The sequence below is a fragment of the Apteryx rowi genome, unplaced genomic scaffold (assembly GCF_003343035.1).
Source record: "Apteryx rowi isolate R43461 unplaced genomic scaffold, aptRow1 scaffold_34, whole genome shotgun sequence".
Classification (NCBI taxonomy): domain Eukaryota; kingdom Metazoa; phylum Chordata; class Aves; order Apterygiformes; family Apterygidae; genus Apteryx; species Apteryx rowi.
Genome location: NW_020449863.1, coordinates 4,077,176 through 4,092,598, shown reverse-complemented (window position 1 = coordinate 4,092,598; position 15,423 = coordinate 4,077,176). Strand labels below are relative to the sequence as shown.

At 36.2% G+C, this 15,423-nt stretch overlaps 1 protein-coding gene across 2 annotated transcripts in view; it reads left to right on the top strand.

The window, feature by feature from the left end:
* Positions 1–15,423, top strand: part of LRPPRC (leucine rich pentatricopeptide repeat containing) — an 86,122-nt gene that overhangs the window by 67,062 nt on the left and 3,637 nt on the right. For both annotated transcript variants that reach the window (XM_026072291.1, XM_026072292.1), the window contains exons 30-35: positions 2,525–2,613; positions 6,033–6,237; positions 9,261–9,400; positions 9,561–9,676; positions 12,763–12,837; positions 14,242–14,326. In XM_026072291.1, coding sequence (XP_025928076.1) covers positions 2,525–2,613; positions 6,033–6,237; positions 9,261–9,400; positions 9,561–9,676; positions 12,763–12,837; positions 14,242–14,326 — 710 coding nt within the window. The remainder of the gene's footprint in view (positions 1–2,524; positions 2,614–6,032; positions 6,238–9,260; positions 9,401–9,560; positions 9,677–12,762; positions 12,838–14,241; positions 14,327–15,423) is intronic.

The following is a 15,423-nucleotide window of genomic DNA, read 5'->3' as shown; positions in this document are numbered from 1 at the left end:
CCATGACAGCACTCCAGTCATGCGAGCTATCCCACCATGTCTCTGTAATGGCAATGAGATCATGGCCCTGCGACCGCACACATATCTCTAGTTCTTCCTGTTTGTTCCCCAAGCTGCGTGCATTGGCGTACAGGCATTTCAGGGAGGTGATCGAGCATGCAGGTTTCCCAGGAGGGSTAAAAGAGGGTCCTCCATAGCCACATCCCATGCGCACTTCCCTGGCTGCATTCACCTTCAGATGATAAGAAAAATGTTTTGGAATATCCTCATGCAAAACGAAGAAGGGGGGATCTAAAGACTAAATAAAGTTTGAAGCGTGCTTTTAAGGACTGGAAATATACCTATGAAACTTCAAGATATTTGGGGAAAATGAAAATGGGATTTAATAAGATTTTCTGTTCTTGATCGCTAGTCACAGTCAGCTATAGTAATAGCTATTGTGCTTTTCAGAACTCTCACATTCAATCATATAGCATAGAAATGCCAAATAATAACATTCGAAGAAGCCTACGGCAGCTCTGTTTCATCTGTAAAAAGAAAACAACATTCTTAATATAAGCAGTTTATGGTGTTTGTGTATCTATTTTCTAGTAACAGTCATGCTTACATTAAGCATTTTGAAAAATCTGTAAGTTTTAAATTATTCACTTATATAGAGAAAGTGATTGTGTGTGTGCATACAGTTGAGGAACAGCAAATCTGTGTGTTTCATACATATTTCTGCATGCTCGACAATTTTACCAACCTCGTATTACAGAGAGATAACTCCTACAAAGCCTAAATGTGTGCAGTGGCCTGAAACTTGTGCAACTCCTAATATTTTCATAAAATATATGAAAGCTACCTTCATTTGTGTAAGCTAACGTCTTTTTCTTTGTACTCTGCTTGAAGCCAAACTTGAAATTTAAATAATATTTAGAGAGCTTGGAAGTGTTTTATTAGTAGAATGTGTATTAACATAGGCAACAAAATAAGTAATTTTTGTCTTTTAAAAGGGTTCGATTATTTTAAAAGTTGCATTCTGTTATCAGAACTGAGAAACTTTCATAAGAAAGTGATTTTGTAGTAGAAGGAAATTGCACTCCTATTCAGTATTTGGAAAAAAAACCTAGAAGGTTGCCGATCTGTTGGTGAGCCCAAGTCCAGTTGCTTTGGGATTCTAGTTAGTTTTAAGGAATATTTACTGCATTTAGTCCAAGAAGTTTTAAATAGAAATTTAGGAGTATTGGAATGATGGATTAGTTCTGTAATAGTAGCTAACATCTATTTAATCACACTGAAGACTGGAAGATTGGAGAAAGTAAATCCTTTGTTATATGTAATTTACAGTCTCATGCATGAATTGTTGACTTAAGGGCTTTGACAGATGGGACAAAGGAAAAAAAAGGTGGAACTGAGCAGTGGGTGCTTAGGCAGAGATTAAGAGGATTGGTTGGGAGAGTAAGAAAATCCTGAGTCCAGTGACTGCATATGTGAGCCTGGGAGGCTGAAAGTGACTGAGAGGATAGTCATATTGTGTACTGTGTTAAGGATTTTCTTGGGATTGAGGAGAATAATTTAGCAATGACCTGCTTACCTCCCAATCCGCTCAACATATAAATTCAAGTAGGTAGGCTGCTCAGTTGTTTGCCACAAGATGATCAGTGAGGTTTATCTTGATTGCTGATATGGTAAATGGCAATGCCCTGCTTTTCTGTGTAGAGATTTTGTAATCTAGAAATGAACATTTGTAAAGTTATCCTGGTATATTAAAAATGTGGCTATATGTCACTTAGGAACTAGAGCCTTTTGTAGTATAAAATGAATGTGATTGCTAGTTAGTCTGCTTTGACTAACTTCCATAGTGTTAGTTTCTGAAAAGCTTTAATGGTGTTATTAAAGTACAAGTTCTCTTGACTGTAGATATATGAAGTTTTGTATTGTAGGAGATGGAGAATTGATAAGTGAAATACAATTTTAACATGGCAAAGGCAGCAAATGTAGTATGTTCACTTTAAAAACTGTATACATCTAGATGACAGAAATTTGAAAATTAATCAACCAAATGATATGGTGTTAGTTCATAATATGCTTTAGTTTATGTTTAAAATATACAGTGCTGAAAATAAATGTTTCATTTTTATTGCTGAAAGAATAGTTTTACATTTTATAATTATGGTGACTATTGAAAAAAGAAGAAAAAGTATCCAGCTTAGGATACAACAGAACAATGCAGGGCATGCAGTTATTTTAGTCATCTAATATGTCAGCATTCAAGAATCTGAACCGATTGTTTAAAAAAAATCTTGTACTTTGTTTCTTTTGTTGCTCACTTCCAACTTTGTCATCTGTCAGAATGCAAAAAAAAATTATCCTTCTATAACCATTGACAGGATAACACAAAAGCTGTCTCCAGGTCGATATTTTGCAGCAATATTTTTAACATACGAACAGTAGTTTTTATAATTTCACCTTGGTGCTCAACCATTTATTATCGTATCAGAAGCATGTCAGTAATTCCTTTCTAAATGTCTGCTTCTTTTAGTGCTGAGACCCACATCAAGGGCTTCACACTGAACAGTGCTGCCAGCAGCCTCCTCATCATATCGCAAGTTAGGCGGGATTATTTGAAAGGTATGTCACAATGCTTGACCTTTACGTCACATTAATGCCTCTGCAGATTTTTCTTGTAACGCCCTTCGAATACTTGGATAAAGGAGTCCATTTAGCAAATTACCTGCTTATCAAGAGCCTTTTGTGGTAGCTGAGAGACGTAAATTACTGTACATGCATTTATAATACAGCTTGAATATGAATGTACTTGTCATTTGACCACTTAGTCCAGTTTCCATTCCATTTAACACAAGATGGGTTTTCTTAAGATGAATCACAGCTCTTCAGACATGCAAAATTTGTGCTCCAGAACGAGAGAGAGTACAGGCTTTCAAGTGCGTTAAAATTCACAGCACAAGTAATTTTGCTTTGGAAATTAACATACTTTAGAGCATCTGAAACAATTCCCAGCAGTTGTTTCTTGCATATTGTGTTGGTTGTGTGAGATACCGGATAAGTTAAATTGAGTGTTAAATATGCAGAATTGTGCACTAAATGATTATAATATTGATTTAAAAACTTAATCAAATACTTTTTAATAGTTCTCAATACTAACAGTAACAAAATATTCTCTCTTTTTTTTTTTTAACTGTAACGATAATGATAGAAATGAAAATGGCAGACGAAGAGTGTCTAAGGGTAGAACAAGATGGTGGATAAACTTTATTGTTATGCTATTTTAGTTCTCAGCATTGGTTGTTTTGCAGCCTTAAGTCTTTAGTTCTATAGTCCTGTGTTTTATTTACTTGTTCAATTCTTCTGTAGAACTCTTGTGAGAGGAAAACTGCAAGCACATAGTTTCATATGTAGCGCTATGTCTTTCGTCTCTGTACAAATATAAGTACAGTGTTGATACATATTTTCAACAGTATCTTTAAATGTTAAAGGAGCTACACCTGAAGAAAGCATTAAACTGAATTGGGTCTTACTTTTGTATGAGAAGGCAGGAAAAATAATTTTTGATCTTGCTGTTAATTAATTTTAATTCATTCATGTGCAGTTATGGTAGCGTATTCCCTTGTAACATCAGCTACATTAAAATACTCTATGATGAGCATTTAGGTACGTCTTCTCACTTGTACTCTTTCCTGCAGCTGATAAACTTGTCTTCTTTCAAATTCCTTCCCCATTCAGTCTCCAGTCTGATATCATTTCCAGGTATTGGAACTGAAGTAGACTGAATTAGACTGAAGTATTTGTGGTGAATGGAATTACTTCTCTTGCTGCTGTCAAGTCCTTGGTTTTTGCAGCTTTCAAGTCCTTCGCCTGACTGTCCTGTTTGATTCTATTCTAATCAACCTTCTGCTTTTTCCTCTGTCCAATATGTCACTAAATTTTGTGAATTCTTCCCAAATATTATAGCTAAAAATCTCCTCTTCAGAACATTACTGATACTTCTGTATTCCGGCAATCTCTTTCTTTATCTTTTTAGCCAACATCCTAGATGCTAGCCTACCTCAACCCTGTCCAGGGGTTACTCTAAAAATGTTTCTTTTTGCACAATGCAAAGTTTCTCAAGAAGAATCTTGAATTGCATTGGTTTTGTACTGTTACTTTCTTTGATCTTTGTGCATTGGCAATGAGCAGACTTTCCTTTAGCGGTTAAATTGAATACCCAGAATGATCCTTGTTTCTATTTTCATATTAAAGAAGCTGCTTCTCTTTTTTGTAAATAAGGCTTTGAGAATGTAAGTCACTAAATCTTTCAACCACAGCAGTCATTTTCTGAGGCTCATCAATTACCCAGAAAATTTTAAGGAAAACTTTTTTCTAGTCTTACATTGATGATTTCTGTTTGGTCTGCATCCTGTGGTGGCAGACATACCTCACAAGCTTTCACTTCTGTAAAACTTGCTTGCTTTATCACATCCTGAGATAGTTTGCCATCGTTCTTTGCTATGTAATATGCTACAGTTACTTAAGGAACTACATAAAAATTTGTATCCTCAAAAGAACTCTAATATCTTGTAGCGAGAACTCAGTAAAAAAACAGATTATGTGAAGAGTGAAAACTTGATTTTTATGGTATGGAATTTGCAGGCTTTATAGGTAAGCCTTTTAAAAGATAAATGTTAGGTTTTCACAAACCCATAGTTACCCGCTTTTAACTGTTGAAAGATAATGAATTCAGACCAGAAGTAATGAGTGCTTTTTGGCATTTTTGCATAAGAAAAAAAAGATACTGGGAGAATATCTAATATGCTGCCTGGGTAGTTTCATGCAGTAGTGCTACATGCATCTAACTTCTGACTCTTTCTCTGTCCTTTGTTATCGAGAAGGCTGGTCATGCTGTGCTGAAGGGAGGTCCACCCTCATAGTCAGGAGAGAATTTGAAATTAGCATGCGTTTAAGTTTGTTAGTTACGTTTTTTAGATTTCAGGAAACTTGACCTTTTTTTTTTTTTTTCTCCTAAATAAGAAGGAAAAAAAACTGAGGGCAAAGAGGAAATTTCCTGTGAAGGTTAGACATACAGGATGGTTTTTCTTCCCCTCTTCCCCCTCTTTCTCCTGTACAAGGCAATGCTTGGTTTCTGTAGTACCTGCATGTTGAATTCGAATGTTAATGTGGAGTTCAAGTGGGTGTGTATTATGTTAGAAGTGTTATCCGTTGGTATTATAATTATTATCCATGATTAATCCTGCCTGTGCTAGTAAGGAGTGAGAGGGTTTTACCAGAGGGGCATGTCTTTATGTATGTATGTTTGTTCATGTATAATGTAAACTGACAAGAACTCTAGCTAGAGAAATGAGAGTGAGTGCATCTGTGTTGGGTTTTGGGGAGTTTGTGGCAAGCAAATTATTTTGTGTTTTTAACATAGGTAGTTGCTACCATTTCAGAATGTTTCTGAGGTAATTGTCCAGTTTTGAATTTATGTATTCYTGTTTTTATACGGAGACTTGCATCACTTGGTTTTATTTAAAATTAAGTGTTGGTAAACAAACTTTTGAACACTTATTAAGATGACAAATCTGAATATTAGGTTTCAGCCGTTTTAATAATGAATTAAATTTTTAAACAAAATCTTTGTTCTCAAGTATGCAACGTCTTTGGTGTCCAGTAAAGAAAATTCATTATAGTTGTTTTGAGGAAAAAATAGGCTGAAAACATCATGACTAAGGACATAAGGGAGGGCATTTATAACATAGCTGCTTTCCTTGAACTGGATGCTAAAATAAAGTAATTAAATCTTGAAAGTCTCTTAATACTTTTTAGTCAGCAAATATTAAAGGACTTTATCCTAAATTCTGTTGAAGGTTTTATTTATGTATACACATCTATGTTATAATTCACTATAGCAATTTTGGAGCAAAACTTGACCTAGTAAATTATTTTCTGTACATGTTTTTACAAAGTAGGTGGGGGGTAATAATATCAGCAGTATGGTCATCTTCTGAAATAAAATCTTAATTCCTTTTCTCCTCTTTTCTCATCTTCACTAGATGCCATGGCTGTTTTAAAAGGAATGCTTGACAGCGGCTTGCTGCCTTCTAGAGTAGCTGTTACGAGGCTCATTCAGGCTCTGACAGTTAAAGGAGATCTGAAGAACCTACAGGCACTTGAAAACATGGTGGAAGGCATCACAAAATCGATTGATTTATCTTCCTCACTAATCATAAATTCCATTGCACTGGTTCACACTAAGAAGTAAGTTATTTCTAGGACTGATGTAAGTTCCTTTTATGCAAAGTGGTCAGAAATCATTTCACAAATCACAGAACAGTTAAGGTTGGAAGGAACCTCTGCAGGTTATCTAGTCCAACCCCCCTGCTAAAGCGGGGTCACCTAGAGCACATTGCCCAGGACTGTGTCCAGATGGCTTTTGAAGGCTCCAAGAAAGGAGACTCCACAACCTTTCTGGGTAACCTGTTCCAGTGCTCAGTCACCCTCAAAGTAAAGAAGTTTTTCCTCATGTTCAGACAGAACTTCCTGTGTTTCAGTTTGTGCCCGTTGCCTCTCATCCTATTGCTGGGCACCACTGAAAAGAGTCTGGCCCCATCCTCTCTACACTCCCTTCAGATACCTACACACATGGATAAGATTCCCCCCTACTCCCCAGCCTTCTCTTCTCTAGGCTGAACAGTCCCAGCTCTCTCAGCCTCTCCTCATATGAGAGATGCTCCAGTCCTATAATCATCTTAGTAGCCCTGTGCTGGACTTGCTTCAGTAACTCCGTGTTGCTTTTGTATTGGGGAACCCGGAACTGGAAACAGTGCTCCAAATGCGGCCTCACCAGGGCTGAGTAGAGCAGGGGGCTTACCTCCCTCGACCTACTGGCAATTCTCTTCCTGATGCACCCCAGGATACCATTGGCCTTCTTCGCCACAAGGGCACATTGGTGGCTCTTGGTCAGCCTGCAATCCACCAGGATGCCCAGGTCCTTCTCCGCAGAGCTGCTTTCCAGTGGGTCAGCACCTAGCCTGACCTGGTGCATGGGGTTATTCCTCCCTAGGTGAAGGACCCTGCACTTCCCTTTGTGGAACTTCATGAGGTTCCTCTCTGAATAATTTACATTATCACTTCATTCCATTTCCCTTCTTAGTGTCTTAGATGTTAAAATTTTGCTGAAGTTGACCACTGGGCTTTCAGTTCCCATCTCGTCTTGTTCCACATAGGTGGGATTGGAAATCATTTACCAAAATACAGGGATGGCTATGAAGCAGTTGGGAGAGCATAAGGTTCTCTCTGGTAGTGTAATTTAGCTTTGATACTTTTCTTCTAACATATGTTATACCTCAGGTAAAGTGTTCTCTTTCATGTTAGATGAAAAGTCCTATGAAATCTGAATGTTGAATTGAATTACTTTGTCAATATAAATGTAAAAAATCCTGCAACTTAGCATGCGTGCATTATGAATATAATATTAGCTTGAAAACAAAATCTACTACCTGTTTCAGCAGTCAAAATGATAAAATGATTGTGTTTTTACCCTCAAAATGTGCAAGCCATACAGTATATCTGTGGGATGATTTTATAATTTTTGTCAATATGAAAATATTTGAAAAAAATTGTTTGCCATGCTGTTACAGGGCCAGTGTTCCCACCATGATAATTATCCCCACACTTTGGATATCCTGTGATTCAAATGTTTAATTTGGTATCATAGATTTTGTTCATATGTTGGTTCTATGCTACTTGCTATGCTACTTTAACCTTTGTATAAAACTGAAGTGAGGGGCCGGTTGGGACAAAGGGGATACTGAGCTTCTCAAATATACTTTGCAGGAAGCAGTCTTCAGGAGTCTTATATATTCTGGTTTTTTTATTTCAAATGAATTTCATGAGGTAGAGCTCCTCTATCTAATTCAGCAGGAGAGCTGTAGAGCTATATAGTACATATCAGCGGATTGCCTCCGGCATGCCAGACCGGAGAGAATACCCACTAAAGTATTTGGAACAGCTAGATGGCTTTAAATTGAGGGGGAGCCATGCAGACCAGTTCCAGTAGTTGAGCTTACTATATTGCCATTGAAAAACAATCTGTTTGTAAAGGACTGATCCTGTAAATACTGAGATCTGAGTGGGCCTTGGCGCATAATTCTAGTGAATTGACTTTTGCCTAAATTAAACACTCCAAATAAGGGAGGTTCTTAAGAATAAGTCTCATAAGCTGCATATTTTCCTGTATTTCCATGTCATGAAAACATTTCAAAGTCAAGACATGTTCTTAACCTGAATCAGATTGGCTACAAAAACTGCAAAAACTGGTGTATGCAGACAACATTATTTAAGCATCATTAGTTCTTTTCCCATATCAAAACTAGCTTTCCTGTATGAAAAGATTTAGCAGCAGCATAAGTAATGTGCCTTTTTCTCCTCTAAAAATATATATTCTTAAATGTCTTGCAAGCTGTACCTTGAGAACTATGAAAAATACATTTACAGATATTTTTAATGCCCATTAATTTATTGGTAGGCTTGTATTTCTCAAATAGTTTTTCACAGCATCTTACATGCCTTTCAAATGCGCTGTATTTCTGCTTCTCCTAAAACTTTTATCATGCTCTATTTTCTTTTTTTAATTAATTTTTAGAGTGGACTGATAAGAGAGGTTGTCATTTGAACTTTTTAGAACACTAGAGAAGTAGATTTTACACTCTAATGAATGCTTTCTGAATTATTTTATTAGCATTTGCTATGATAACACCATGCATTAGTAGTGTATGTGTGTAGGCAAAGGTACCAACCAAATGACTTTTAGTATCGTTTTTTGCATCCAAAAAGGCAGATATGGGAAGTCAAGTAAATAATTAATTGAATAGCATTAAAAAATACTCAAGTTGTCTGCATTAATTATTCAGATACATTCTGTTAATGTTTTGGTTTTACCTTCTAGTTTTGCAGAACACTTTTTTTTTTTTTTTTTAAAGCAGCTAGCCAGTGTTCATCTCCCTTTATTTAGGGGGTAAAAAAAAGGGGGAGGGGGGTCAAAAATGCTTAGATATTGTTACAGGTCAAAGGTCATTCAAAAAATTGTCTTGCCGGTTAATTTATTCATTCATCCATAAATGGTTTAACTTTGTTACAATAACTTAATGAAGGAAGTCATAGGTACTTAACTATTGCTGGGAAGTGTTAGCATTAATGTAGAAGACAAACTTTAATATGGCTGCTGTTGAAGGTGTAGAAATGTTAATGTCAAAAACTAAGCCAGTGCCATTTTTTCCTAGCAATAACCTTGATGCTGCATTGGAATACATTGAGCCTCTGCTTATCTCTGGTGCACAGAATCCTGATCAACCCATCAGAAATATCTCCTATTTGTTAAGAAAGCTGTCTGAGGAAGGATTAGAGCCAGCTTTGGAAAAATGTAAGTTAATAGCAGTGATATTTAAATATTATGACTAGGCAGAGGTGTTATGGAAGAGCTGTTGCATGTAAAACCTGCACAGTCAGCAAAAGTCATGCCAGTAAAGTTTACAAAAGTGGCTTTTTAGTCAGATTTTCCTTATGTACCCATCCTTTTGCAGTTGGTGTGATGGCAGAGCGGTTAGCCCATCAGTTTGGAGTTTACAGACCTGTCACAGATCTCTTCCTCCAGTACGTGGATGCAGATAGAGTGGATGATGCCAGATCACTACTACAGGTAATGATACAGCAAGAGGTATAGCACTGCTTAGAGCTTCTCGGAGGTAAACCGAGAAATTACCAAAAAGAGGTGTCATGACAGTGCAGTGTATAGTGCCGGCTAAGAGTAGTATGCTTTAGCGTTACAGTGCGAGTGGCAGTGATGCTGTTTAGATTAGACTATTCTAAACTACAGGCTAGCGCTGTAGGACTAATAGCCGTAGTGGGTGCCAGCGTGGAAATGCTTTCTGTCTTCTAACAACCTGTGAAACAACCTGAAGGGAAGGAAGGAAAACTTGTGCATTTCTTGAAATTCTGTCCAAAGACAATATTCATTTACGGATATTCTGTTACACAGCAGTCGCTTCTTGCAAACCGCCGTCTTTAATTTCTCACCTAATTTCCTAAGTGCTATAAATGTAATACATCTCTTATAGGCGTACAAACCAGAAGTGGGCAATGTTTGGTTTTCGTGGGCATTATTTCAGTTGGTTGCTAAAACACTGTACGTGCTGTATTCAAGAACTGAATCTGCTTTCTAGTCAACTGAGTGTCACAGATGCGTTAAAAGACAAATGCTGGTCTCTGTGGCCACAGTCTCAGTTAAATTAGCAGTCTTCAAGGAATGAGACAACGGCATTCATGCCGTTTTAGCAGAGCGAACTGCAAAGCTGAGCCCGAGGCAGAGCGAACCGTGGGTGACGAGAGCTGCCACTGGCAGTGTACACAAACAGGCGCCGTCGGGGAGTCTCTTCCCAGCAGGTGGCAGTCAAACGAGCCCAGTGATTCTGCAGATTGCTGGGTTTGTGTAGGCTCCCCCTGTCAAAATGAGGCCTCTTACCCGTTTCTCGTAGTGAATAGTATTATATTCACTTACCAGCTGCTAAGTATTTTAAGCTGTTAAAGAAAAACCTCTGCTTTATCCATCAGATGGTTTATGATATTCCAAGACCTTTTTTTTTCTTTTTCTTTTTCTTTTTCTTTTTCTTTTTTTTCTTTTAAGAAGGACAGAGATCAAGAAAAGTGTTCAGTGATTTAATGCTGTAGAGTGAGGTCAATTGTATATTGGCTTCTGTGGAATATTACCTTATTCATCGTTTGCCTAACTGGCCATCATTAATTTAAATGGAGATTATGATTTTTAATACAAAAAGTATTCCTCATAAACTAAGCCTCTTCCTATTTTGGTGATAGTATGAAACATCAAAATGAGAAAAATTCTCAAGTTATCTTACTCTTTCTCCCCTTTGATTTCTCTTCAATTAGATAATCAGAGTGGTGGTTTGGGGGGGGTTGTTTTTGTTTTTTTCTTTTTGCAAAGAGTTCTTTGCATTTTTAAGCAAAAGCTGCATGTTCTAATTTTTTTTTTAATGAATACTTTCCATTGATATATTTTTAAAACCTTTTATTGGTACAGAATCCAAATGTTGGACATGTACTTAAGTTCATGGCTCTATAGCATACTTGAAATAATATTGTATATGCTATATCTTGGAGGAAGGTTCTAAAATATTCCATGATAAATGGAAATTCAGAGTTAATTGACTTGAAATTTTTAAGTGTGTGAGGGGGGGAAAAATTTTTTAATATTCTGTAGGGGGAAAAAAAATTAAGTTGTTTTAAACATTCTTTACCATTATTGTGGATCAAGTATTGTACTAATAGGTAACACGAAGATAGTAATCACTGTCCACCATTTATTCTTCTCTTGAACAGTAGAGAGTAAAGCAGCACAACCTAAATACATTTTCTCTTGTAACAAACTAAAATATTAGTAATACACAGAGAACCTTTGCTTTCACAGTGCACCTAAGGGTCTGTTTACACCTTAAAGAGAACACAACAGAGRTTTGAGGGTTTCGTTGGTTTTTGGGGGAAGGATGCTTTTACTGGCAAAAGTCACAAGTGTTTGATAGCTTAGCCTTGAAAGGGGACTGTGGAAAACATTTCTTCAGTTAGACTGTCCCTTTCCTCCCAGAACTCCCGGATTGCTTGTACTGACAATAGATGAGAGTGGCAAGAAGCACTAGATGAGATGTTGCAAGTTCTTCCCCAAAATGTTTTGCCTCTCTTTATCAGCATAAAGCAAATTTTTGTCAGAACACTGCGGGTACGTGAATGTCACCGTTTTTGTCTCCCTTTCCTTGATGGAATTGAGGCTTCCAACCCTTTCACCTGGACCTTAAAGAACTTGTCAAACGATACCATCTTCACAGTACATAACAAGGAAGCAACGAAACATGCTTGCCTGTGGGTGTCTAAAATACTAACTGAATGTAGTAAATTCATGCTGTGCGTGCTTTGTAGGCACAGCATTCGCTTCCTCCTGGGCACTTGGGTACTGATAGGATGTCTTACAGCTTACAAAAAGCACTGTGCATTGTGAGAATTGTAAGACTGATGTCTTTGAGAAGCATAAACTAAAATATTGTCTTGTGTATTTTATATTGCTCTAGTTTCTAAAATAAGATAGATTTTTGATTTATGTGGTTTGTCAAACTTTAAGTTTAACTTTTCTCTCTCTCTCTCTCTCTCAAACGCTGTCTATTGCAGTGAAAGCCTTTTATAAAATAGAGAGATTGAAATCAGTCCTTTGTATGCATAAGTGTAGGTAATTATACTTTAAAGAGAACTTGCTTTGTACATTTTAATTTTTATAAAGAAACGAGCAGTTATCTCCCTGACACCTTATTAAATGTATAATTAACCTTATGATCCCTAGCTCACTTGTGAATGCTTGGCAGTATAATTGGGGAGGAACAGTGTTTCTCTTTTTCATTCTTTTGCAGTCCTAAACCTCGTTTTTGTGGTATGTTGAAGTATTAGTTTAATTCTTTCCCCTTTTGTTTTAAACAAACTTTATACCTACCATTCCAAAAACAATGTTTATCAAAAGTGGGCATGAAATGCACTTGTTTTCCATGTTTAGTTTTTTGGGTTTTTTATGGTCAGTTACTTACTCTATAAAGTAATAGTATAGTTGTTATAAGTAATATGTATTACTGTATTATTGTAAACCTCTGCAACTGCAAATTTTCACCTTAGTCATTTTACTTATCAAGAATCTGCTCTTAACTGCTACATTAATTATTTCTTTTTCTTTAGAGGTGTGGTGCATTAGTTGAACAGAAGAGAACATTAGTGAATTTTATGGCTAAATCATCATCTAAACCAGGACAGGTATAATACTTTTGCATATACATCATTGAATTTTTAAGAACATCCTATTTAATCAACCTTTATTTAAATTTTTTGGATCTTGAACTTCAAAATCTTTTCATGTTCACAGTTTGACAGTGTTGTCAGTTTTCTCTGGGGGGAAAAAATTTTAATTTGCAGAGCTGGTTACATTTAAAAAACAGTTTATAGAGCATAATGAAAAGGAGAATGTAATAAATATTTCTCTCGTTTCAGTAATTTCTTCTATTTTTGATGTCATACTTTAGATCCCGCAAACATCATGCTGCTTTATTTACRGCACTAGCCAATTCAGTATGGGAATTTAACCTGAATATATTTTTTTTTTGTTTTGGCTCCATTATATGAATGCAAATGCAAGTTAGAACCTCAGACAATTTCTAATGAGAATGCCTCTGTGTTTACATTAGAAGACATATTTTGCATTACTTGCTATGGTGGTTTGGGCATGGATCTAGTTTGAGGATGTATTCAGATTTCTGTCTTTCTGCTCATTCCTCATAATTTAAATTATTCCCATTTGTGTGCCTGCCCTCCTCCTTTTCCCACCTTCTGCACCCCCAAAACGTAAAGAAAAAATAATAATTTTCTTTCACAGAAGAGCAGCACCAGGAGACAATTTATACAAAAACCAGAGTGAATACTTTGCAAATGATTAAAATGTGCATTTATATATGTTGAGAAAATTACCATTAACAAATATTTATAAAGATTCTACTGCAAAAGTGATAATGATAAATACATTGTCTTTTGGCATCTACAGAAGAAATCAACATCCTTGAAATTTTCTAGCTTTTGTAGCTGAAACTTTAATAACACTGAGAAGTTACTAGTACTTGGTAAAGATGCTATTAATTTCTGTATTTTTTTTTTTAATTCAAGGCCTGAGACTTTTTGAAATTGGGGGGCGGGGAGGAAAGGGGGAGATGGGTGCTCCAGATTTAAGCACATTAATTAGTGATCTGACTGTTTTTAAGCATTGATCATCGGCTACAATTAAGTCAGTGAAAGTGGCTGAGTGGTCTACCTTTTTTTGATTGTTGAAACCCTCACGTATTGTCATTAACAGATGAATCACTTCCTTCAAAAAATTATTTGAGAAAGTAACTGTTAGACTCCTTTTTGTGGGGGTGTTAGTCCCTTGCCTCCCTATTATTTCCTTCCCTATCCTCATTATTTATTTATTTTAATTTATTTTATTTTGTGCCCAGTTTCTTTGGCTATTTCTTGTCTGCATGTGAAATGTGACTTCTATATTCAGTTGAACAATCCGCTACTCATAAATTTCTTTTAAAGGGTCTGAAATAATTCTGATTTTGGCAACTAGAATTTGTTCTTTAAGATTTGAAGTAAGTACTCTTTTTGACTATGCATTTAATCTCATAGGCAAAGAAGATAGAGACACTTCTAGAACTGATTCCTGATCATCTAGATCTGGCAATTGCATACCGATACCTCATGAGATGTTATGGTAATTTACTGTTTTTGCAATAATTTTTTTAGTAAGAACCAAATCTTAATGCCTTTGAAAAGGTCATGGAAACCCTTAGAGCAGCAGTAGGATCTCTGTTGTGTGAGTTGTAGCTTGTTTTACAATTTGAGCTACAAAGAGGTGGAGTTTCTCTTTGGCTGGGTTTTTTTGTTTAAGTTTGTTGGGCCTGTATGCCATGCTAGCTATTAGGCTGGAAAAATAACCAAGGGGCTCAAGCCTGAATCCTTTACAGAAGAAGCTGTAATAGGTTAAAGGATAGTGCTACGACAGAAGCTAGGTAGTGGCTTCTTGGAATGGAAAAGAATCCAGCCTAACCTGAAGAGAGAATTACTTGGCAAATCTTTACAAATGAACGGCTTTAACAAATGAATCTATTTTTTTTCTTGAAACATGTAATATGTGTCTTAATTCTTTTCACATGTTCCAAAATCATGATTAGTTCTATCAGTAGTGTGCAAAGACCTTATTTTTATTAGTGTAGATTCTTTATACCTGGGTTGATTTGGCTAAAATTAATATTCTAGCTGACTTCATTTGGATTTAGCTAAATAGTTGATTTGAAGTGCTAATCATTTCTTTTTATGTTGAAGTCAGAAAGGAACAGCTCTGAAAAATTAAGTGTCCTATTTGAATATGTCTATTTACAACATTCGCCTTTGAGAAACCAGGCCATACGTCCCCTCTGGCAGTGCACAACTGGCAGCTTGCATCTGCATGCCTCAGTGTCCTTAGCCTTGTGTACTCTGATATGGATCTCTGATATGGAGTTTTATTTACAGGGAGGAAATGTAATCCTCTTCACACGTGTATTATAAGCAAAGAGATAAAATGACAAAAGTCTTCATGCTCTAATATGTTGCAGGGGAGATAAATAGGAATATTTTAGTAAAAYACTTCTGAAGCAAATCCAATGGCTTTGACCTTCAGCTTATCAAAGTATAGTGTTAAAGGAATATAAACTTACCTGTATTTAAATTAACTTATAGAAGTTATCTTATGATGTAGTATCTAACTTACAAAACTCACTTGCATAGTAATGTTCAAAACAGTAATTGCTAGCAAAATGTTTTAGCCCT